At 52.9% G+C, this 22,924-nt stretch overlaps 8 protein-coding genes and 1 pseudogene across 9 annotated transcripts, besides 1 other annotated feature; 4 read left to right on the top strand and 5 right to left on the bottom strand.

The window, feature by feature from the left end:
- Positions 1 to 135: 135 nt before the first annotated feature.
- Positions 136 to 1,430, bottom strand: NCS57_01073000 (Abhydrolase-3 domain-containing protein; the record flags this gene model as incomplete). The annotated part of the gene is made up of 6 exons (XM_053060465.1): positions 136 to 335; positions 384 to 645; positions 697 to 774; positions 832 to 889; positions 939 to 1,032; positions 1,085 to 1,430. The coding sequence occupies 6 exons, from the start codon at positions 1,428 to 1,430 to the stop codon at positions 136 to 138; spliced, it is 1,038 nt and encodes a 345-aa protein (XP_052910859.1).
- Positions 1,431 to 2,177: 747 nt separating this feature from the next.
- On the bottom strand, positions 2,178 to 3,073 carry NCS57_01072900 (annotated as a pseudogene). Its single transcript has 3 exons — positions 2,875 to 3,073; positions 2,673 to 2,802; positions 2,178 to 2,622 (listed from the first exon to the last, which is right to left on the bottom strand).
- Positions 2,178 to 3,073: a sequence feature.
- Positions 3,074 to 8,138: 5,065 nt separating this feature from the next.
- Positions 8,139 to 9,726, top strand: NCS57_01072800 (MFS domain-containing protein; the record flags this gene model as incomplete). Its single annotated transcript, XM_053060464.1, has 2 exons — positions 8,139 to 8,237; positions 8,299 to 9,726. 2 exons carry the CDS (start codon positions 8,139 to 8,141, stop codon positions 9,724 to 9,726), a joined length of 1,527 nt encoding a protein of 508 aa, XP_052910858.1.
- Positions 9,727 to 9,978: 252 nt separating this feature from the next.
- On the bottom strand, positions 9,979 to 10,822 carry NCS57_01072700 (uncharacterized protein; the record flags this gene model as incomplete). Its single annotated transcript, XM_053060463.1, has 2 exons — positions 9,979 to 10,647; positions 10,706 to 10,822. 2 exons carry the CDS (start codon positions 10,820 to 10,822, stop codon positions 9,979 to 9,981), a joined length of 786 nt encoding a protein of 261 aa, XP_052910857.1.
- A 255-nt stretch (positions 10,823 to 11,077) lies between these two features.
- Positions 11,078 to 12,471, top strand: NCS57_01072600 (Actin-related protein, ARP2 class; the record flags this gene model as incomplete). The annotated part of the gene is made up of 3 exons (XM_053060462.1): positions 11,078 to 11,171; positions 11,261 to 11,680; positions 11,741 to 12,471. The coding sequence occupies exons 1-3, from the start codon at positions 11,150 to 11,152 to the stop codon at positions 12,469 to 12,471; spliced, it is 1,173 nt and encodes a 390-aa protein (XP_052910856.1). The 5' UTR covers positions 11,078 to 11,149.
- Positions 12,472 to 14,412: 1,941 nt separating this feature from the next.
- On the top strand, positions 14,413 to 15,780 carry NCS57_01072500 (uncharacterized protein; the record flags this gene model as incomplete). Its single annotated transcript, XM_053060461.1, has 1 exon — positions 14,413 to 15,780. The coding sequence occupies one exon, from the start codon at positions 14,413 to 14,415 to the stop codon at positions 15,778 to 15,780; it is 1,368 nt and encodes a 455-aa protein (XP_052910855.1).
- Positions 15,781 to 17,271: 1,491 nt separating this feature from the next.
- NCS57_01072400 (uncharacterized protein) lies at positions 17,272 to 17,936 on the bottom strand (the record flags this gene model as incomplete). Its single annotated transcript, XM_053060460.1, has 3 exons — positions 17,272 to 17,435; positions 17,487 to 17,633; positions 17,687 to 17,936. The coding sequence occupies 3 exons, from the start codon at positions 17,934 to 17,936 to the stop codon at positions 17,272 to 17,274; spliced, it is 561 nt and encodes a 186-aa protein (XP_052910854.1).
- A 1,270-nt stretch (positions 17,937 to 19,206) lies between these two features.
- On the bottom strand, positions 19,207 to 20,556 carry NCS57_01072300 (uncharacterized protein; the record flags this gene model as incomplete). The annotated part of the gene is made up of 1 exon (XM_053060459.1): positions 19,207 to 20,556. One exon carries the CDS (start codon positions 20,554 to 20,556, stop codon positions 19,207 to 19,209), a length of 1,350 nt encoding a protein of 449 aa, XP_052910853.1.
- A 914-nt stretch (positions 20,557 to 21,470) lies between these two features.
- Positions 21,471 to 22,886, top strand: NCS57_01072200 (FAD-binding-3 domain-containing protein; the record flags this gene model as incomplete). The annotated part of the gene is made up of 2 exons (XM_053060458.1): positions 21,471 to 22,771; positions 22,820 to 22,886. The coding sequence occupies 2 exons, from the start codon at positions 21,471 to 21,473 to the stop codon at positions 22,884 to 22,886; spliced, it is 1,368 nt and encodes a 455-aa protein (XP_052910852.1).
- Positions 22,887 to 22,924: the final 38 nt, after the last annotated feature.

The raw sequence follows: 22,924 nt of genomic DNA, 5'->3' as shown, positions 1-22,924 counted from the left end.
ACTTTATACAATCAAATTGTGCCATTTAGAAGGATAATTAGAGATTGATTCGGTATCCCCGGACCCTAGTCCACAGTATTACATCCCTCCCTGAGCCTTCCTCTTGTAATTCTCCATCGTCTCCAGACATTACCCTCACTTGGCATACTTCTCTAGAAACTTGGTATATCTTTCATAAAAAGTAGCAACTTGGGGAATCTGAGTAAGGATAACAGGGAAGCAGTGAGGTAAGCCAGCGTATGCATGTAGCTCAACATCAACACCATCGACCTCCAGGGCTTCAGCGTAGGCAAACGCGTCATCGCGAAGAATGTCACCACCCGCACATTGAATAACTAGAAAATGATCAGTTGAAGTCTTGCAATTGCAAAGTCAAGACTCACGTGCTGGAGGGAGGCCCTCATGCGACTTTGCGAGAAGAGGTGAATGCCTCCAGTCATGCTCAACATTAGGAGTGTGCGCGTCGAGAGTCAGCTCGTAAATAACAGAGCTGAGAACAGGGTTTTCTGAGTTTTGGATATAACTTCCAAATTCGTACTTTTCCCTGGGGAAGAACTTGGGGTGGCAAGTCAAAGGAAAGTGGAGGACTTGAGCAACAATGCCAGTCAGCCCATCGTCTCTAGCCTGAACGGCAACAGTTGCGGCCTAGGGTAGGATGTTAACACATACTCCAGCGAACACTTGAAGCGTACTCACAAGACTGCCTCCTGCGCTGCTTCCGCTCAGGATAATATTTTCAGGGTTGACACCGAGGGTCTTTGCATTCTCCTTGCACTGAAGGGCCATTAGTAACGTGCACCACTTTCAGCGTGTTGTATATGAGCCACAAACCCAGAGGAGACCATCGTAGCTATCTTGGAATGGGATTGGAAATGGGTATTCCGGAGCCCTAGCATCATCAGCGGATAGTTCTCAATTTTGATGCCAAAAGAACTCACAGGCGGTAATCCACGCTGACAACAACAATGTTGGTGTTGGTAGCAGCATAGACATTCTCGGCACCATCAACTTCGTGGCTTCCAACAACCATGCCTAAGTCGCAGAAATTAGCAGATCGCATTTGATACTCAGATTCAGAACATACCACCGCCGTGCATGCGATACATCAAAGTAGCATCCTCCACAACACTCGGCGACTTGTAAACCTTGAGCTCAATCAAAGTCCCATCACGAACAGGAAACTGAATCAACTCCGTCACTACCTCATGGTAGCGATCCGGGCCACCAGGGGGCATGGGAGCATCAGCATTGCCGGCAATGGCCCGCATGGAAGGAAAGTCGGGGGCACCCCAAATGGGCTCGTAGCCAGCCCTGATCTGATCCTCAGCGGCTGCATACTCTGGGATCTTTTCTGAGAGGTGGCCGTGTTTTGGGAGGGGTTTGAAGTCGGCCGTGACCTCGGCGTACTCGGGGGTGGATTTCGTCTTCATAGTTACTTGGCACTGGTTGGTAGTGGTGTTTCCAGTGTCACCTTGATTGGTATTGTTGAATCGGATAGTAAACAATCTCTTTCTCTTCAAGTTACCAACATTCTCTTATATATTCTCCCTCTCAATCATCAACTTCAAATGATACCCATCCGAAACAGTGTGTTCATTATGAATCATTCTCTACTAGACCCTATGCAGTAATCTGTACTGAACCATGTAACTCGTCAGACTGCTGTGATTGGGGAGAGTTGAGTGAGCAGGTGGGCCTTATTCTACTTTAGGCCAATGAATCATACCTTGTCTATTTACTATCCACAACATGATTAGTGTGAACAGGGAGAAGCGGTTGACCATTGAGCACTATGTCTATCATCCATGGGTATTTGATGCAAGTTGCGGTGCATTGCAGGATATCGTTAAGTCCGCGAGCCCAGAGCCTCTTTGAAGCTTCTGTACTTTTTCTTCAATGAGAGGGCACACTGAGAAGGGCAATCGAAAGACATGAGCAGCCAAGGAGTTCCATCAAGCACCACGTTTTATATACTATCAGTCTAAATATGTACACACAAGAACTATCACTTCTATGCTCTTTTTTCCTCTCTAGCACCAGATCCAGCTAGATTCCATAGAAGTGACAACTTTAAGATAACACACACAATCATCAAGCAGTGACTAATCTCTCCCCCATGGAGAAGCTCCTCCTGGAGGCGAGACTCATCACCGCTCTGCAGAGCTGGGTGAAGCCATCTAGCAGTTGGTGCGGAGGCTCTTGACAAGGCAAGACTTGCCGTTGTCGCCAGCCTCGCCGAACTTCGGGGGCTCCTTCTTCTGGTCGTTGCCGGTGTAGGCCTGGCAGCTCTTGCCCTTGTTCTGGCAAGAGTCGGTGATGGTGCAGACGTCGCCGTAGTTGTGGTTGACGCCGCAAAGCTCGCCACCGTTCTTGGCGACAACGCCCTTGATGTTGATGTTGCGGGGGCCGCCGTTGCCCTCGCAGTTGCCGCAGTTGCGGACCAGCTTGCCGTAGTCCTGGACGTAGAAGTCGTTGACGTTCAGCGTGCCGCGGCCGTTGAACTGGAGAACCTTGTCCTGGGCGCTGAAGGCACCACCACCGTTGACGGTGGAGGTACCAGACTTCTGCTTGAAGGTGGCGGCGTCCTCACAGACGTCGGCCCACCAGACATTGTTCAGGGTGCTAGTGGATGTGTTAGTTGTGGTGTAGGTGTTGGTGAGATAGGGACTTACCAAGTGCCCTTGCAGTGAACACCCTCACCGGAAGAGCGGTCGATGATGACGTTGGAGAGAGTGGCACCGTCCTCGAGAATGAAGGAGGCGTCCTTCTCACCAGTCTCGTACTGGTCCTTGCAAGTGGTGGCTGGAGGCGGAAATGGATATTAGTAACCGAGGTTGTCATGACGGCCGGATTGTTGTTTCAGGGTTGACTTACGGTTGCGCACGAATCGCTTCATGCCACCATCGTACTTGCCTCCCTTGGGAACGGGGATGGCAGTGGGTTCGCTCTGGACACCCTTGGAAGCGGGAAGAGTGGTAGTGACGGCAGCAGAGGCGCCAGTGACGGCGGCGATGATGAGAGCGGAGGCCTTCATGGTGATTGAGTTGAGCTTGAGAGTTGAGCTGAGTGATGTCTGATTGAGTGCGTGATGGTGATGGAGTGAAGGGGTTGTCTAGGAGAGGACTTGGCTACCCTTTTATACCTGGCGTTCCTCGAGGTTGGGATGATAGATTGCATCGCTTCTCGGTGTTTCACTACTCGGCAAACACCGAGGAGCCGTAGGCTTCCATGCCCTTGGCGGTGTAGTGCCGGAGTGACATACAAACCCCGGGGAATCATTGCTTCGCCGAACCGTCAGGGTGTGTATTCGGGGCGATTGTTGCATCCTGTCACCCAGAAGATCGTTGCGTGGCCCTATTCCAGAAGGCCACCTCCCCAATGGAGGAATTGTTCCGCCGTTGCAAGGATGTCCTGGAGCGAAACCGAGTCGGTCAAGCCGTGAGGCATGTAAACAACTGTCACTGCTGCAGCAGGGTAATTCATGTACCTGGAGCTCCATCGGTCGGCAGTGGCTGACAAGGACAAGCGAGCTGGAGCCGGGTGATGGGTTCAGCCTTATGAATGTTTGCCGAATTTTTAGAGCCAACAGCAGTATGGATCACGGAGATGGGGAGGAAAATCCGACTGGCATCTTGATCGACGTGTTACTCTATCTACCGGCTTTGCTTGGCATACTGTCGTTCAACAATCGCAGCCTCCAACATCTTCTGCTGACTGCCTGCCCCCTTTCACTTTCACAGCTTATTCTAGGATAGTCCTAGAAGAGTACACGGGGGTTGAACAACCTCGTATTCCATCTTAACCTTAAGTCAGATGCTTCAAAATACGGTTAACAAGCGGACACGCCCATGGGAATGGCTCAGGACCCTTACTTTCGGTAGTTCGCCCAGTCCAGTGTAGCATCATCACGGAACCAGCCCCTGGATTTCTTCCGAGCGCTGCACCTTGCCATTCATGGATCGTGTCCCGAGATCCACGCCTTACGCCCCTTTGTTATGGGGTCGGCCCGTCCGAGATGGTCCCATGTCCGGGCGGCGACAACCCACCCCGGGACGCCGGATCATGGTTACCGTTATGGTTATTACTAGACGAGGTGCTAGAGAGCAAGCTAAAAATCATGGTTGTTTGAGCTCGAGATGATCGTATAACAGGGCTGTCTCAAGTGCTATGAGGGAGAGACTAGTGTTACAGGTAGAGTCCACGCAAATGATGAGTACCGCAGGATCTCGTAAAGCAGAATACGTGAGCAAGTCGTTATCTAATGTCTTTACGGATCATGAGTCTAGACGGGGCCCAATACCTCCAGGGATCGCACCACGTGCCGGGGGATATGCGAGCACGGATACGGTTGAACGTGGGCGATTGGAGGAAAAATGATCAACGTGTTTGAGATATTTTGGAGACAGAAAGCTTAATCACCCACGCCTGCCGATGGCAGCTCAGGGATTGGTATGATAGGTTAACTAGGCTTCCTGTCTGCTCTGATTTGCGGACTCCGTAACCTCCGACTTTTGTTGAGATGTCAGTAGAGAAGAGCGAAATGCCAAGGCACCATATGAAATTATAGGAATAAGGCTAAGCAGCTAAACTATTCTGCTCGGTCTACGCAAGCATTCAGTGCTTATCCATGCTGAATCTTTGTTATTCTGCCACATACGTAGTCTCTAATGCGAGTTGTTCGTCAGTCCTGTAAACTCCGGTCTGCATACATACACGTAATCATCAACTGAAAACCCACTTCTACCCTGTAACCTTGCCCACCGTATACGTCTACCGTACACTTTTCGCGAGTCTGCAAGACAACGTTACGAAGATCTGCCGCTAACACGGGAGGATCGTGTTCCCGAGACTGGGAAGTGGATTCCTTGAACCGCCGTGCTCACCGCTGTGGCGAGCTGTTTCCGAGTTAGCCCAAAGTCAAAAATCGCCATTTGTCAACTACCTGGGTTACCCTGGGTTTGTCAAAGTTTGAACTGTGCCGCTATACGAAGAGAGGACTTTTGCTCGGTGACGCCGAGACAAAGAAGGGAAGGAGGATACGTGAAATCGTATCATGCAAAGGGTCAACCCGACGTTCCGAAGTATTGTTGCTGACGTCTACCGCTTTGTAATAGAGGACGTGTTGTTAACAAGGTCTGAATCTAGAAGTGGCTGAGTATATCTCAAAAACTCTGGGTAGAACTAGTAGCAAGTTCTTGTCGTCATATCTCTCGTTCATTCCAACTAAGTTCAGGTAAGAGCGGTTCGGCACTCGGACATGGCCGACGTACCTTTTGGCTTATGAATTTTCAAAACCACTGGCCGAAACATCATGAGTGGTATAGCTCTGAAAAGTCGGACCGCCGTCATGAGGTAATTGAAAGAAGACCAGAGGTCGGTATAAAGGCTCCGCTCTATGTTATGCTCGTACGAAAGAAGGTCTTATTGGCTTGATAGCGGCCAACCAGGGCCTGGCGCTTAGAAAACACCCATCAAGGTTTACTTGTCAGCTAATAGAATCCCGCGGGATACCGAAACTGACAGCCATGACGAAGAGAGTCTCGGTATAAAACAGAGGAAGAGTCTCGAGCTTGATATCCCCATGTTGCATATCCCAGGTCATGCTTTCTTGCCTTAGTCTCACTAGGTACTCAATCTGAAAATCAATGCAACTCGTCAAGAAAGCAAGCACTGAAAACATCTAGGAGGCGACTCTACGTCAGTCATTCTCGCTCAAACAATGTTTTTAGACAATCAAGTTAAAGAGATCTCCTTCTAGGGCATGTCCTAGAACTATGAAGATCTTGCATTCTTTGTCTTCAGCCCCTAAATCAGTAAGGCGCAGGATGTTTCGTGAGAGTCTCGTTGTACTTTCCGCAGTACCCGAGACTCACGCCATACACCCTCGAGTTTGGCGGTCGATTTAGACCATTTCTCGACATTAAATGTCTTCACAGTGTCTACCGTGCCCGTTACTTTATTGGTGTAGCTGACGACCTGTACGAAATGTCCTTTGGCAGTCTCTTCATTCAGGCTGTAACGCCTTGAAAGCCCCATGCTGTACTCCATGTCCTCCACCACCTCGGAAAACTCATCCAGGCCGTCCCAAATGGCTGAGTCTGTGATACGGCCTTGGTCGTAACCTCGTCTTCAGCCGGCTCATCGGATTCTTGAACTCTAGCCAATTCACTCTCCATCTTGAGACTTTATCGTGGCAGAAGGTTTCTAGCAACGGCTTCATAGCCAGCCATGAGCCACCTGACAAGCTGTTTAAACGCCCTGCTTGAGGCCCCGGTAGACGCTCGGCGGCCAATAGAGAGGGAGTACTGCCCCGTGGTCAACCAGCAGCGGCGAAAACGAGAGCAGGGGTACCTCTTGGGAACTCTCGGCTCCAGTTGAAATAGCGGAAGTCGTCAAGGCCGAAACCCTGATTTGTTCTATGCACCGCGGTAGCATCGGAAGGCAACTTGTCCAGCCACCGGACGAAATCATCTCCTTTGAGCTTGTTGATTTCAGAGCCCAACCCTTCACAGCATATTCAAGGAAAGGATACTGCTTGAGCCGCTAGGCCATGTCATTGTATGTTGTACAGATACCACCAGAAAGGTTTTGCAAAGCCAGATACTTCGAATTGATCCATGTGATGCGCGTCCTGCCTTGCATAAGCTTTTAACCATGAGACCCTTCAAAGTATTGCTCAGCCTTATAATAAACTAGTCAAACAGTCTATAAATCTCCATTGACGATGTTGAGGCCCCGAAAAAGCGACAGTTAGGATATGCCGTCCGGAACATCGTCATCTTGAAGGGCCATGTCCTTTGATGGCTCCTGGGTGGCGTCCATTTGCTGGAACTCCAAAGCCATAGGGGGCCGTTTCGCATACAACACCCGGAACAACACAGCCTCAGCTAGATATACAGCGTTTGGGGTTTGGCTGTAGATTAGTTCTAGGGCATCCGAGTACGTGGCATCCAAACTACTGGGGAAAATCAAGGAGCTGAAGCAAGTTGGGTAAGTGACGATGAAAGCCACCAAGATCAAGAGCCTACTCACGCGAGTTTCGTCTTGACAGCCCTGACTAAACCATCACAGTTGAAATAACCACAAGCACGAGCACCCAGGCACCACAAGGTATCGATGTCTCCTTTTAACCAGCTCTGGAAGGTCTCATGCTCAAGTAGCCAGATGCCAGTCCCAGGCCATCCACTTTCCAAGACGTTGGCATACTTGGCACGAAAAGATGTTGGAGTTATCCAAAGGGCGATCTTCTTCGCTTCCTTGTCTCGATATTTGGTCTCAGATCTGTCAGATTTGTCAATCAGATCGTCAAGTTTGAGGTTCGTTAGCTTAGCCTTAACCAGGCCCCCACACTACACTGAGGCGCAAGCTTGGCAACAATGACCTTGAGGATCATATTGAAGAGGCTGAGAGGGCCGCCGGGACTGGCTAGCGTTATGATAGGCACAGTCTTCAGGGTCTGGGCAGCCTCAATCGCGTCTTCTGAGTTCTCGATACGGTCTTTGAGCATCTCGAGCGGACAGGCTGTGCTCCTCAGCTCATGGCGCAATCGTAGCCGATCGGTTGAGCCTTGCTTGACGTCTTTGAGATACTGAGTGGCCGTGGCAGCAGGTTGAAGTACTGCCACTACACCTGCAGTAATACTCCATGGGTCGCTCATAGCAGTTATCTCAAGAACCTCACCCAAAAGCGTAGAGTCGAGTTGAATGTCTTTATTTTCCCGGCGCCTAATTAAAGGCGGGGTTGAATAACAACCACCTGAGTTCCATGGTTAAAGGCGGCTGTTTATGATGCCTTACTCTTATCCCAGGATACTTTCCTAAGGGGAAGCTTAGAGTTTAACTCTATAGGCAACATAGAACGTAGATCTCGTTCATTCTACCTAAACAAAGTTCGATACATTCCTCCGCATTCAGATCGCATTGAGCCATGGCGTAACTCTTTGTCCATGGCTGACCCTAGAGCCTATCTCGGAATGACGCAGGGGGGGATGCAAGCCACTGCGGCACGTGGACCCACCCCATGACCACCCGCCGAAGCTCATGGGAGCTGCTGCTGGACGAACCTCCAACTCTCAACACCACTTCACCGCGATAGCTACTCTACAGCTTCCTTAGCAATTCACGGCAATCGACGGCAAAATGGCAGGCGGCCCCATCAGGCTCCGCGATATCAGCGGCTATCTGATCCTGCTCATCGTAATCACGACGCTGGGATCATTACAGTTCGGCTTCCATTTGGTACCTCCCCTCCAGCATCAGCATGCCCTGACAATGACCTCTTGCTGACAATCACCCACAGGCCGAGCTCAACGCGCCCCAAGATGTCATCACCTGCCGTAAAAAGTCCATCTCGACCTTTGAGCGTCTCAAGGGGTTCGTCACCTCTTCGAAACCGAACGAGCCCACTGGCGGCCTCTTCTCCAATTGTATCCCGATGAACGAAGCTGCTTTCGCAACCATATCGTCGATATTCACATTGGGAGGCTTGCTGGGAGCCCTGGTGTCTGGCCCCTTCTCGTCTCGACGCGGTCGTCTTCCTGCGATGCGCTTCACCGCCCTGCTCTACCTGTTTGGAGCAGCCATCGAGACAATCGCCGGAAGTGTCTTTGTTATGGCGCTCGGCCGCCTCATTTCCGGAATTGGCGCTGGTGCCTCTACTGTTGTGGTACCTCTATACATCAGCGAGATTGCGCCACCCAAGGAGCGCGGCCTCTTTGGCTTCATGACCCAGATCTCCATCAACGTGGGCATTCTGGGCGTTCAGACCCTTGGATACTTCCTAAGCTACGGAAACGCTTGGAGATGGATCCTTGGCTCCGGCTTCTTTATTTCTGCAGCACAGACTCTGGGTCTGGTGGTTGTGCCCGAGAGTCCATCGTGGCTAGCCGCGCAGGGTGATTCTACAAAGGCCAAGAGGACGTTGCAGAGGATCCGTGGTATGGGCTACGACATCCACGAGGAAACCGAGGCATGGAGCTCCGATGAACGGGAAGCGACTGAAGAGGAGGGGCTTCTTCAGGCCGATGGAGCAGCTGAAATAGCCCCTGCCGCTGTAAAGGGCCCTGTTGAGCACCTCGGCTTCCTTCAGGTGCTCAAAGACCCTCTCTACAGGCCCGCCATTGTTGCCGTTGTTGGTATCATGTTTGTGCAACAACTATGCGGCATCAACTCGATCATCATGTACTCCGTCTCCCTCCTTGCGGACCTCCTCCCGATTTCCTCGGCCCTCCTTACCATCCTCATCTCAGTGGTCAATCTGATTACTACGGTTGCTTGCGCTCCTCTGCCTGACCGTCTCGGCCGCAAGACTTGTTTGCTCGCGTCGATTATCGGACAAGGATCAAGCGCATTTGTTCTTGCTATTTCGATTGTCTTTGGCGTCAAGATTCTGTCAGCCTTTGCTGTCGTCATCTTCGTGGGCTTCTATGCCGTTGGGCTCGGCCCCGTGCCTTTTATCCTGGCCTCTGAGCTGGTCGGGCAGGAAGCTGTTGGAGCTACACAGAGCTGGTGCCTTGCGGCCAACTACGTGGCTACATTCATCGTGGCCCAATTCTTCCCCATCGTCAACACGGCTCTGAACAACCTTCTTGGCGGTCATGGATGGGTCTACTTCATCTTCGCTGGCCTGGCCAGTGGATCAGCCATCTTTGTCTCTTGGAATGTGCCAGAGACAAAGGGCAAGAAGGATGCCGACGAGGTCTGGGGCAGAACGCGACGGGTTGATTAGGGGCAACACGGCGTAAAGGCCAACGCACCACGCATACTTGGTTCAGACCTGGATCAGTGACAATTGCACATCCACAAAGCGAGTTGCAGCTTCAGTCATTTTATGAGTGCTTCATGATTTTGACAGATTCCTCAAGGGTCTGAGCAAGTGTTATTAGCCAGTTCCTTTTCACAATGCTTGATGGATATGAGCGGTTTAGGCGTTTGCAGGTATGACTTGACAGAAATAATGAGATATCACTGACATGACTTTTCATCGAAAGGCCCTTTTGCTGTGGACCATCTGCTCCAACTGCATGACACCAGCCTTGACACCGTCGATGATGTAGACGAGATTGCCGTCGGCCTTGCCGTACATCTCGACAGCTGTTGAGCGAATTATTTCTTCCAGACCCGCCATTCCTGCACACCCCATCACGACACATGACACCTGCCCCGAAGAGAGTAGCTCCCGAGTTGCTCCCTTGAGCTTTTCCTTGACCTGCTCTGGTGATACCGTGTGAAAGTCGCCTGCGGTGAGGCCAGACGAGAAGACGCCGGCGAACTTGTTGTTGATGCCATCCCGTTCCTGGCCAAGGAATTTCTTGACACCGTTCGACAGGTGGTCCTCCCACCATTTCCCCGTTGTGACAATGCCCCATTTGCTGGCATCGTCTGGTGCGGGAATGAGAGAAAGAGCCGTGAGAATGCTGGCTTCAAAGATGCCGGTGACAGCGAGGTGACGGTATCTCGTCAACTTGGAGACGAGACAGTGCACGCTGAAGCAAGCCACAAGCACCGCATCGTACTTGTCGGAGTCGAGCTCCTCCTGAATGTTGGGGTCATCAAGGACAGCCTTTGCACTGGCGTCAATCCCCTCCTGGTCGTTGATGCTACCAGGGGCAACACCTGGAGGGGCCGTGTAGGTGTAAATCTCCACCGACTTTGACAAGATCAGCGTGTGTAGAAATTCAATCTCTGTTTGTCTTGAGATGTCATACTTCTGGAAGAGACATTTGCCGAATGGCATTGGCCGCCCCTGCCGTCATGGTGGTGGATGAGTTGGGATTGAGGACGAGGATGCGGAGACTCCGCCGAAGGAAGCGAATTTCGGACATGATGTAAAGAAATCTATAAAGAGTTGACCCTGGAATATGCGATTGAAACGCGGCGTGAGCCTGGAGAGCTATCTTGTTGTGAACCAGAAATCATCTATGAGTCTTCTCTGAGCGGGGCCCCAGAATTATATGACGGCACCGACATTGTTGAAGCCATCAAGTTTATCGCGGGGCGCCACGTGATCCGCCTCAGCCACCTCTGACGACAACCCCACCACTGACGAACACCTCAACCTCCCCGAAGCTCCTGGCGACAGCAACACCGCACCTTCAACCTCAGCCTCACCACGTTCAAATAATTATATCCCGCTTCGGGTTGTCGCAAAGATGGCCAACCCCCCACCCATTGGTAAGCTTGAACCACATTTCCAGAGCTCCCGAGCTTGAACCTGTACACCCCCTGAGCTGGGGAAAGCTGACCTCACTCCTACCGCCTAGTCCTCGACGGCGGTACCGGTTTCCTCAAGGTCGGATATGCCGCGCAGAACTTTCCCGAGCACCAGTACCCGTCCATCGTCGGCCGGCCGATCCTCCGGTCTGAGGAGCAGACGGACAGCGACCTGGTGATCAAGGACATCATGTGCGGTGACGAGGCCGCCGCCGCCCGAACGATGCTTCAGATCAGCTATCCCATGGAGAACGGCATCGTCAAGAAGTGGGATGACATGGAGCACCTCTGGGATTATACCTTCTTTGAGAAGCTCAAGGTGGATCCTCAGGGCCAGAAGATCCTCTTGACAGAGCCGCCGATGAACCCGCTCAAGAACCGGGAGAAGATGTGCGAGGTCATGTTTGATCGATATGGATTCGGAGGTGTTTACGTTGCCATCCAGGCCGTCCTGGCCCTGTACGCGCAAGGTGAGTTGCGCCCGAAGCTTGACGGAAGCTGTGGACGCGACTGAAGCTAATGCGGTGTAGGTCTGAGCTCTGGTGTTGTCGTCGACTCGGGTGATGGTGTCACACACATTGTCCCCGTCTACGAATCCGTGGTCCTCAACCACCTTACAAAGCGATTAGATGTTGCCGGCCGAGACGTGACGCGCAACCTGATCAAGCTGCTCCTGCGCCGTGGATACGCCCTCAACCGAACCGCCGATTTCGAGACTGTCCGCCAGATCAAGGAGAAGCTATGCTACGTGTCATACGACCTGGAGCTGGACAAGCGCCTGAGCGAGGATACCACGGTGCTTGTGGAGGATTACACCCTGCCGGACGGACGTGTGATCCGCGTGGGTAGCGAGCGATTCGAGGCGCCCGAGTGTCTGTTCCAGCCTCACCTTGTCGATAGCGAGTCGCCCGGCCTGGGCGAGTTCCTGTTCAACACGATCCAGTCTGCCGACGTGGACATCCGCTCGTCCCTGTTCAAGGCGATCGTCCTGTCCGGCGGCAGCAGCATGTACCCGGGACTCCCCTCGCGACTGGAGAAGGAGCTGAAGCAGCTGTGGCTCACGCGGGCGCTGCAGGGCAACCCGGAGCGTCTGAGCAAGTTCAAGGTGCGGATAGAGGATCCCCCGCGACGGCGACACATGGTGTTCCTGGGCGGTGCGGTGCTGGCCAACATCATGGCGGACAAGGAGAGCATGTGGGTTACCAAGGCGGAGTGGGAGGAGCAGGGACCGCGGGTGCTGGAGAAGCTAGGACCGCGATAGATGTGCTGGTGAGCGTATGTTGATTAGAGGAGAGAATGGATTGGTATTTGTTGTGAAAGTTAGCTAGACAGCAAGAAAATATGTTATAAGAATGAAGCCTGGTATAAGGGGGGACTGGTGAATTGAAGGGGAGTCAATATCGTTTGGGTGTAGATCAACCGTGAACTGTTCTCTTGTCCCAGGCAGGGAGCGAGGACATGCTCTTAGTTAACACTGAAGCTCTGTGAACCTTGAAGGCATCACCAACTGGAATTCTAAGCAACAAATGCCGGCTTAGTCATCACCCGTCTCTCACGAGTCGTCGCAGACTTGACACAACCTCGATGGCCATGTCAACAGACCGGTCAGGAATGATTCTACATCACGCATTCCTTGGCCAATTTCATCGTTTTCCCTCCCATCGATCCCAGCAGACTTGTATCAGCATCTGTCTAGCTCTACAAGCTCGGATAGGATTATCCCCCAGCAAGTAAAAAACTCCACATCGCCCCTCGACTCCGCACGCCCCATATCGCTCATTGCACCTCACCTTGTCTTGTCTCGTCTCGGCAGAGGGCAGAGATCCGCGCTGCGCTGCGCTGTGCCCACGGCAGCTGATTACAGCTTCTTGTTCGCCAGTATCCGTACAGGGAAAGGGTTGCTACTTCAAAGGCCAAGCAAAGAATTTGCGACGCCTACTGCGGCTTCTCTTCTATTTCCTGTTACGGCGCGCGTGACAACCACGTTTTCCGCGACTTTTCGGTTCGCCGGGCCCGTTGATCCTGAAGCTGTCTATGGTTCGCTATCCCGTCCTGCATTAGATCGTTCGGTTTTATACTCTTACGTGCGGGGAAAAGAAGACAGAGAGTGTGAGCAAGAGAAACCCAAAGGAGAAGACGCACGCACGCACACCACACACATCATCACGGTCCGCATCCCACACCGCGTTTCGCCGTCGCCGGCCACCGGGGGGCGGGAAAGAGACGACCCTTTCTGTGGAGAGAGACAGGAGAGGGCCACACACAAGCAACTCTCGCTTGCCTGCCTGCCACGTACAAGTTCGAACTACGGGCTGACAAGACAAGACGGAGGGGCCGGGTTTTTCGCTAAATGAGCGTAACGAATCCGCCCTCGGGGGCGTCGGGCCCGGGATCCGTGGGGTTGGGCGGCGCCAGGGGGACGTTGAAGCGGAGTGTCCAGGCGACATTTGAAGGTGCGTGTTTGACGGCGTGTGTTTCTTTTCTCGTCATTCTGCTGCTGGTTTCCCATTACACGCTTGAAATACATTTCAACCTATCAGCGGCTGGCTGTTTCTTATCCTGCATCTGCGTCTGCGTCTATTTGTCTCGCGTATCTTGCTTCTCCTCCCCTATTCCGGTCAAGGATCAGGCTATATCTGCTCCCCAGACCGCGTTTTTTCCACTCTACCTTTTGAACCTTTTCCCGTTCGGCCTGTTCTCCGTGTGTCTGTCTACTTGATTCCCTTTTATTTATCCGCTGAGGGGTTCTTGGCCGTGCTGCTTATTCGCCTCCTCCTCACTCTCGGGGTCGCCTCGCGTACTTGCCTTTCTCGGAAAAAGAGCAACCTGAGGTGTCAAGATTGTCGGCTAGTGTGGCGTGGCCTTGGCCTCTGGCGTGGTCTCTAACGACTTGCCTGACTCGGCCTTCATCGACAACCTTTGGATTCAAACATTCATCCTCTTTTTTGTTGAGCATCTCGTCATCATCATTTGCTCATCGTTTTTTTACTATTGCTTTTTCTTCTTGTCCTTTCCCCGCGAGCCTTGGCATTGCAAATATCTCTCTGTCTTTCTTCGCCCTTTTTGCCTCGCATCTGTCCTCTACTGTTCATACGCTCTCATCTTTTGAACCCCTCAGCTGTGCCAATGCCAAGTGGTTAAAAGCACCTCATCCATCTCAAGCAAGATACCGAGGCAGAGAGAGGCACTTGACACCTCGGCCATGCCTCTCCGCCCTCATCACCTTGGCGTCGGTTTCCCAGCTCACGCTTACCAAAAACGCCGTGTAGAACCTCACGACCGCTCCACTGGATATCAGCCCAAGGTCCGCATCACAGACCGCTACCGTATTGTCGGCTTCATCAGCTCTGGTACCTATGGACGCGTCTACAAGGCTGTCGGCCGCAACGGCAAGCCCGTTGGCGAGTTCGCCATCAAGAAGTTCAAGCCCGACAAGGAGGGGGAGCAGATCAGCTACACGGGCATCTCGCAGAGTGCTATTCGTGAGATGAGCCTTTGCAGTGAACTCAACCACGGAAATGTTATCCGCCTCTGTGAGATTATGCTCGAGGACAAGTGCATCTTTATGGTCTTTGAGTATGCCGAACATGATCTGCTACAGATCATCCATCATCACACTCAGCAGCCTCGACACCCGATACCTCCGGCTACAGTCAAGAGCATCATGTTCCAGCTCCTCAATGGCTGTCAGTACCTCCACACCAACTGGGTACTCCACCGCGATCTCAAGCCGGCCAACATCATGGTCACGTCGTCCGGCGAGGTCAAGATTGGCGATCTCGGACTCGCCCGTCGCTTCGACAAGCCTCTGCACTCCCTCTTCAGCGGCGATAAGGTGGTCGTGACAATCTGGTATCGAGCCCCCGAGCTCATCCTCGGTTCCTATCATTACACCCCCGCCATCGACATGTGGGCTGTCGGCTGCATCTTTGCCGAGCTGTTGTCCCTACGTCCCATCTTCAAGGGTGAGGAAGCCAAGATGGATAGTAAGAAGACGGTTCCCTTCCAGCGAAACCAGATGCAGAAGATTATCGAGATCATGGGCGTGCCGACCAAGGATCGCTGGCCACTTCTTCCGACTATGCCTGAGTACAATCAGCTCAACACGCTCGCCAACTCGATGACGTCGTCTCACCATGGTCATCATGGTCATCATCACCACCCTCATCACCACGGTCACTACGGCTCTCGTAATCCGCCTCCACCTCCCCCTGGCGGTTCAAACCTCGAGAAGTGGTACTACAGCACCATCTCCCATGCAGGCCCTCCAGGATCCAACGCCAGCCCCCCGCTCGCCTCCCTAGGTGCGGAGGGCTACAAGTTGCTCGCCGGTCTTCTCGAGTACGACCCCGCCAAGCGCCTCACGGCCGCGCAGGCCTTGCAGTCGCCCTTCTTCAGCACAGGCGACCGTGTCAGCGCAAACTGCTTCGAGGGGTTGAAGAACGAGTATCCACATCGACGTGTCAGCCAGGACGACAACGACATCCGAACCAGCAGTCTGCCGGGTACGAAGCGAAGCGGACTGCCAGATGACTCACTCGTCCGACCGGCCAAGAGGTTAAAGGAGTAATATCGTTAATCGGGTAGATGGGTATTGGGATAGGGGTGAGCACGGCGTTTGGGAATTGCTTTGAGGATATATATCGTTACGATGATTGTTAAACACCACGGTTCGGTGCTTTATGGGTGGATTGATGGATTAGATGTGAGTCAAGGACAGATACCCGACATCTAGGCAGAAGCAAATCCAGATGTCAAACAGAGTTTCACCTCTGCACTCTCCCACCACCTGCCCGCCAGTGCCACTCCCCCTAGACCCTTATATACCAGTAAATCGCTACCCTCATCGTCGAAAGACATACGGAACACGCCCAACGGTCAAACGGTCAAGACGAATCATCACCACGAAACGTTAAACACCATTTCTCCCGACGACGCCAGTGACGACCTGTTCGAATTCCGCCACGGCGAGGCCCGACGGCTGAAGCATCTAAATGTCCTCCGCAAGGAGGGGAGCCTCGGTGGAGTGAGGTTCTAATATTATAGGTACTTTGTACCTTATAGATACAATTGTATCACCCAAGACATTAAATGTCAAACCACTTTTTTTTTTCTCCTATTGTGCACCTCTTTTTTGTAATTATCGCCATCTGCATCTCCCGCCTCTGCGCCCCACATCATGGTGTTTATCGCCAACATCAATCAGAACTCCACCAACGCCCCTATCACCTTTCAATTGCAACACACCAACTCCACCAGCATGCAATTCTAAGAAAATAAGAGACAGAGAGATTCGTCAAGAGAAATGAAAAAAGGGTCCGACGTTAATTAAGACAAGTAATACATAGAAAAAAAAAAGGGGAGAGAGGGCATCATAAAATGACAAAGATTATCTTTTACCAACAGCAGCAACGATTGCAAATATGCGAAAAACAGACTGACAACAAAAAGTAAATAAAAAAAGAAGAGGACGCTCTGCCTCTCATTCGCTGCCTGCTTTCTGTCTTGTTCCCTTTGTCCAGCCTTTCGATTCATCTAATCACCATCCCACCCTCTTTACATCCTGCCATCATCCCTCCTCAATTCCAACCCATCTCCCCCTCCACGGATCTCTAGCGGGTAAACAACAGGCAGTTAGAGAAAAAAAGAAGACAAAAAAAGCAAGATAAAACGTCGGGTATTTCGGCAAATTTCGGCGGCGGGCGGCGGTTTGAGTTGTTGAGTTAAGGGTTGGGTTGAGGCGCGTTGGGGAGGATTTGTATTTCTCTCTCGGGGCGGGAGTTGCGGATGTCCAACGAACGTAGGGGATGAAGGCGAGTATCTTCCTTTTGCAAATGCCCATGTTCCAAAACATGCCGAGTAGATCGGTCACAGCTCGCATCGGGGTGGACGCATCGGTTCCCCATACGCTCGAAGGAGTAAAGGTAGAGAGAGAATCGCGTGTCGGAGATATAGAGAAGCCTCGGAGGTTTCGCGCCGGAAAAGGGGGGGAAAGTCGTCGAGATATAGAGTAACCGCCAAAGGGGGAAAAAACCAAGGAGATCGAGTATCGGTCGTTCCTCTACTTCTTGGCAGGGGCAGGAGGAGCCTTGACATTGTTGGAAAGCCAAGCCAGACCCTCGAGGAGACCCTCTCCCGTGGTGGCGCAACTGGGCACCACGTACCAGACCTTGTCCTTGAGCTTGGTGAGCTGGAGGGCGTCGGTGACTTCTTGAGGTTTCATGGCTGAAGGACGTTAGCACGACATTGTAGAGAAGAGTAGAACGAGGGAGTTACCTTCTGCCAGATCTTGCTTGTTGGCAAAGACGAGTAGTAGACTGTCCTTCATCTCGCGATCGTTGATGATGCGATGCAGTTCTTGTCTCGCCTCATCCATACGGTTCCGATCAGAAGAGTCAATGACAAAGATCAAACCCTGAGTACCTAAATCACAACATCAGCATCCCATCTACCTCCATATGCCTCTCCAAACTCACCGCTAAAGTAGTGCCTCCACAGAGGTCGAATCTTGTCCTGACCACCGACGTCCCAGACGTTGAACTTGACATTCTTGTACGTCACCGTCTCGACGTTGAAGCCAACAGTAGGAATAGTCGTAACATCCTGTCCGAGCTTGAGCTTGTACAGGATGGTGGTCTTTCCGGCGGCGTCGAGGCCCAGCATCAGGAGTCGCATCTCCTTGGATCCGAAGATCTTGCCCATCATCTTGGAGAGTTGGCCGCCCATGGTTGCGGCTGGCTGTAGAATCGACGGTCGAAGTGTATGTTCGGTCGGGTAGATGTCAGAAGGAAAGAACAAGGTCGGTGCGCCTTTTCTTTTCGGTACTCGTCGCGGTTTAGTTGTGGTGTGATGATCCGATACTCGGGGGTGGGAAGAAGGGGTGGGCTTGGGTCTTGGTGTTTCGTTTCAAGTCCAACGGAGCTGCGGCGCAAGCAAGATCAGTCAGTAAACAAACAGCCGTACAATACAACAATGCGCTGTAAGAATGGAACGAGAACTCACCAGTTTGATAGTCAAATGCGTATAGAGTAAACGTCCAGGGTCTGGGAAACGTGGCTGTTGACTTTTTGGTGTTTTTCTTTTCCCCCCTCCTTGTTTGAACTTGGAGAATTCCCACTTCTGTTGCTGCCTTGTCTCTCCACTTGTTTTGCTGATAGGGAAAAGAAGAGTCCTTCGAAAGTATTGCACTTTGTTTCGTTCAGTCGTTCGCAAAAAAAGGGCGATTCGACTTTTGTTCGTTCGTCCCCCGTCAGGGGAAAAAAGAAAAGGGAAAATCAGATCCATCCTATGCCCCCATGAGCCAAGCGAACACTGGGCTTCCTCTCTCTCCTCCTCCTCTCCCCCTGGTCTGAGCCTCTCTCGGACTAGCGCAGCACGGGGCAACGGCCGCCTGCAGGGCCACCACTGACGGGGCATCTCCAGCGAGTGTCCACGACCTTTAGGGGATTGGGTCCCCCCGCCCCTGAGGCCCCTAAGGCCCCCGTGCCCCCCCCCCCCCCCGTCGTGGTCCCTGAAATGAGCTGCCCCGTGTGCCTGTAAGGTACCCGCGCATCCGTTTTCTCTCTACCTCTACCCCCGGCTGAAATTCAAGTCCAGGCCCATCATGAGCGGCGGCTGTCCCACTGGTACCTAACGCTCCACCGTCTCTAAGCGCGAGGAGCAGGTCACTCCACGACGGACACTCGTCATAACCGACGCCGGGGGACATTTCTCCTCCTGGCCCTCCGTCGTCATAGTATAAGAGACCGACATTTGATAACGGACATTGCATTGCACGCCAATGGGTATACCATTCATGCGCCTAACTTATTATATCAGATCTGCTATGGATGCCATATCGCTTCCGCTGGCTATCCTTATTATTGCCTACTGCCTCGCCTTGCCATCCGAGACTCGTCATGGGACGCTTTAAGCGAATCCATCCAATTCTTTGCCCATGGAGAGTAAAACAACTGCGTCTCTCACTTTCCCTCGCCGGCTATGCAAAAGTCCAACCTCAAGCTCTATACTCAATCACAAATCTCCGCTCAACCTGCTGCAGCGTCGTCGAGTCATTCTCCCCCTCGAACTTGAGGTTCACCTTGCCGCCGTTGTCCATGCTGTGCACCTCGGCCTTGTAAAACGTAGTAGTGTTGGGGTACAGCGCAAGAACCACCTTGCCTGACTCCCAGTCCTTCAGCGAGCCTGCTTGGCTCTCGGGCGTGATCGGGATCATGCTGCTGGCGCTCGACCGGTACTCCTTCTGCTTACTCTGGTCGTCCGGTTCGATATCGAGCACCTTGTACCGCCGGCTCTTGCCTTCACCCATCACCTGAGCCACCTCGCCCAGGATCCAGTCCGACGTCTGGTCGCCGTTGACCGCCTTGGGTTTGAAGGCGACCGCATCGCCCTTGGAAAAGACAACCTTGAACTTGCTGTTGGATCCCGATCCGACCCCGCTCCCAACTGACCCCTGAGGCTCGACACTATCGGCCTTGGGCGGCATGCTGTCGCGGTCCCGGTCCCGGTCTCGGTCTCTGGCCCGGTCACCGTACTTGCGCGAGGACCCTCCGATGGGGCTCGGCACCGGTGAGTCGCCGGCGCCGTCAAAGTCGTAGAGCGAGGCCGTGTTGTCCCTGGCCTGTCTCTTGCCGGGTCCTGCGGTCGCAGCCTCGGACTGCTCCTTGGCTTGCACTACGGCGCGGAGCACTTTCAGCTGCTCGATGGTGTTCTTGATGTTGGCCATGTTCGCCTCCGAGTGCTTCACCCCTGTCCGGCAGTGCTGCTCCATCTGTTGCAGCAGGTCACCCGGAACCTTGTCAGTTTCCATGGTGCCCGCCTGCTTATCCAGGTTGACAAGCTCTCCGAGACTGTCGTTCTCCGCATTTATCCCAGATACAATATCTCCAATCTGACTCTTGCAGAGCTCCCATATCTGCACCTCTTCACCATGGTTATTACCATTGTTCCTGTTGGTCGCCCGCCCACTGCGGTTTCGTTGCGACATCTCGCGACTGTGACGCTCCGGCTTGGCGGAGTCGGCCCTCGGTATGCTATGCGCGGGCGGTTCGCTCCTGGGCGACCTCTTGGGCGTGGATGCGTCCGAGGTAATGTCCCGACTATGGTTCTTGGTCCTCGACTTGGTCGGGCGGCTCGGGGTCGAATCTCTGCTAGACGGGTCCTGCCGCTTCGTGCCAGATCGTCTCGGCTCCGGGGTGCCCGAGGACTGTCGCAGCGACTCCTGGAAGCTGTTCTCCCTCGAGTGGGTGCCGCTGCGTCGCGGTTTGAGCGGGATCTGGTAGTAGGGTCCCAGGTCCTCCTGGAGGTTCTTCAATTCGTCCCGCGCAGGCTTCTTCCCGTTAGCCATCCTGCCCCGATACCAACCCGCCTAAACAAAATGTCGCAATAAGAATCAGGCCAAGAAAGGAGGGGCACAGACGGTATGGTAAAGATGCCGGATAGAGAAGAGTATCCATGTTGACACAGAAGACCGCAGAGGAAAGGAAAATGCTTCAAGTCGACTAACCTTGTGACAGTAGGCCCAGTTATTGAGCGGCCGAGGCGGGATGGTATGGGGAAGGAAAGGCGGCTAAGACAGAAAGCGCGTCGCAGACAAGAAAGAAGTGATCGGCAGAGAAGGAAGGAAGGAAACGAATTTGAAGAAGCTTGCTTTCATAAACAGCGTGGCCAGGCCAGGTGGGTATCAACTCATTGTATGCGCCAAAGCAAACCTCGAAATCTTTCCCAGAGTTTGCTCACAGAGGGGGTATCATATCGTCGTCGTCTGTCTTGCCTGTCGTGATATGCTCTCCGCCCGACAAATGAGGCCGATGATGCGGTGGGTGAGGTAAAAGCCGGCAGAAATCAAGGCGGTGAGGGGTCCAGGCTTGCCTGATTTGGCAAGTACGGCAGCTTATCGGAGGGTGGATAAGCCACGTGCGAATTGAGATCGTGGAAGTATTAGCACTGTCCGATCATCGTCGTATTCCGTATACCGACTGGCCTGTGCTCACCCGCAGTCGAAGAAGCAAAAGACAGGTCAGTCTCTTGCAATGCCAAGTTTACGGGGAACAAAGAATAATATATAAATTCTATCCTCTCTTCTGCCTTACTTCATTATGAGCCTTTCGCTACATGATCTGTTGCTGGTACTGAGTAACGACCTCAAGTCGGCATCAACCGTGTTGGCCCGTGATATCTTCACTTACACAGCAGTGCCACTTCTTGATAATTCAGTTCAAAACACCCTCTCATCATCAATTGATCTCTCAACACCTTGAAATGTCCTCCCCTAGAACAGTCGCCATCATCGGCTCCGCAATAGCCGGCCCAACCCTCGCCCTCCAAATCCTCTCCCACCCCATCCTCCGCCGCACCTTCACCCCAATCCTCTTCGACTCATCCCCCTCCCCCTCAGACTCTGGTTCCCACGCCGGCGCAACAGTCGGCCTATTCGCCAATGGTCTCTACCCGTTACACCGTCTTGGCCTCGAGTCTTCAATCAAGACACAAGGCTTTGAGTGTGGTGCATTGTCGACGTGGAGCTGTGATTATGAGGGTGGAGTTGAGAGGTTAAATACGCAGGGCGATCTTATGTGGAGTGGTGATCTTCAGACGGGCGTTGTCTACTTTGAGAGATGGGCTTTACAGAAATTGCTGGTTGAAAAGGTGAAAGAACTTGGTGGTGAAGTGAACTGGGAGAAAAAGGCCGTCGACTTCACCTCCCTCGACGATGGAACCATGAGGGTCGCCTTTGAAGACGGAACAAACATAACGACAGACCTCCTTATCGGCGCTGATGGAGGATACTCTGGCGTCAGAAGGTTCATCCTCAACCAGAGAAACAAGGCCACCGCGGAGGAGAGATGGCTGCCCGACTTTATGGGCTTAACTGGTATATACGGCGTATCTACCAGTGAGCAAGCACCGTCTTCAACAGCCAAGTTCAGCGAATCTCACCTTATGCTGCTCAATGACGGCTTTCTCGCCACAGGTCCTTGTCCCCAAGGCAGAACACGTTGGGATCTCATCCTCCCCGAAGCTTCACCTCCTTCATCATCCTCACCCATCGAATCCGGCCTTAAGCCTAACGCAGAACCATGGCAATCTTCAATACTCCCAAGCCAATATCCTCTCAGTTCCACTGTCGATATCCTCCGTCAGCACCGCAACGTCTTCCACCCCTACGCCGGCAGCCTCGAAGCCCTCTTCTCATCCGCAGACCGCATCATCCGCACGCCCCTCCGTCAACGTGTATGGGAACAGGATGAAATCCAATGGGGAAACGTAGCTCTCATCGGAGACGCAGCACGTCTGATGCTGCCGACAAGTGGTCAGGGAACAGGCTTCGCCATTGAGGATGCCACGGTATTAGCGAGATCACTACTCAAGCACGCAACTTCAGATGCAAAGACCGGTATTAGAGTTGCGCTGGAAGAGTATGCACGAGTTAGGGAGCCGAGATCCAAGAAGATGGGCAGTCTTGCGGCGGTGGCGGCGACGTGGAGTACCAGCAAGTCGTGGTTCTGGAGGGGGTTGAGGTACTACGGGTCAAAGTGGCAGCGCGATAGACCAGAGCCAAGGTAAGAAAAGTCGGTTATCTGAAAGGTACGATGCTAACTGTCCATCAGCAGGGGAACGAACAAAGACGGCTGGCCGTTCAACGAGAGGATTGATGTCGACGACTCACCCAAGTGATAACATCTATCGACCATGAAGCGAAGTCAGCCCCTGAG

Source organism: Fusarium keratoplasticum, chromosome 8 (genome assembly GCF_025433545.1).
Source record: "Fusarium keratoplasticum isolate Fu6.1 chromosome 8, whole genome shotgun sequence".
Classification (NCBI taxonomy): Eukaryota; Fungi; Ascomycota; class Sordariomycetes; order Hypocreales; family Nectriaceae; genus Fusarium; species Fusarium keratoplasticum.
Note: the sequence above shows the minus strand (reverse complement) of the source record. Positions and strands in the feature narration are given on the sequence as shown.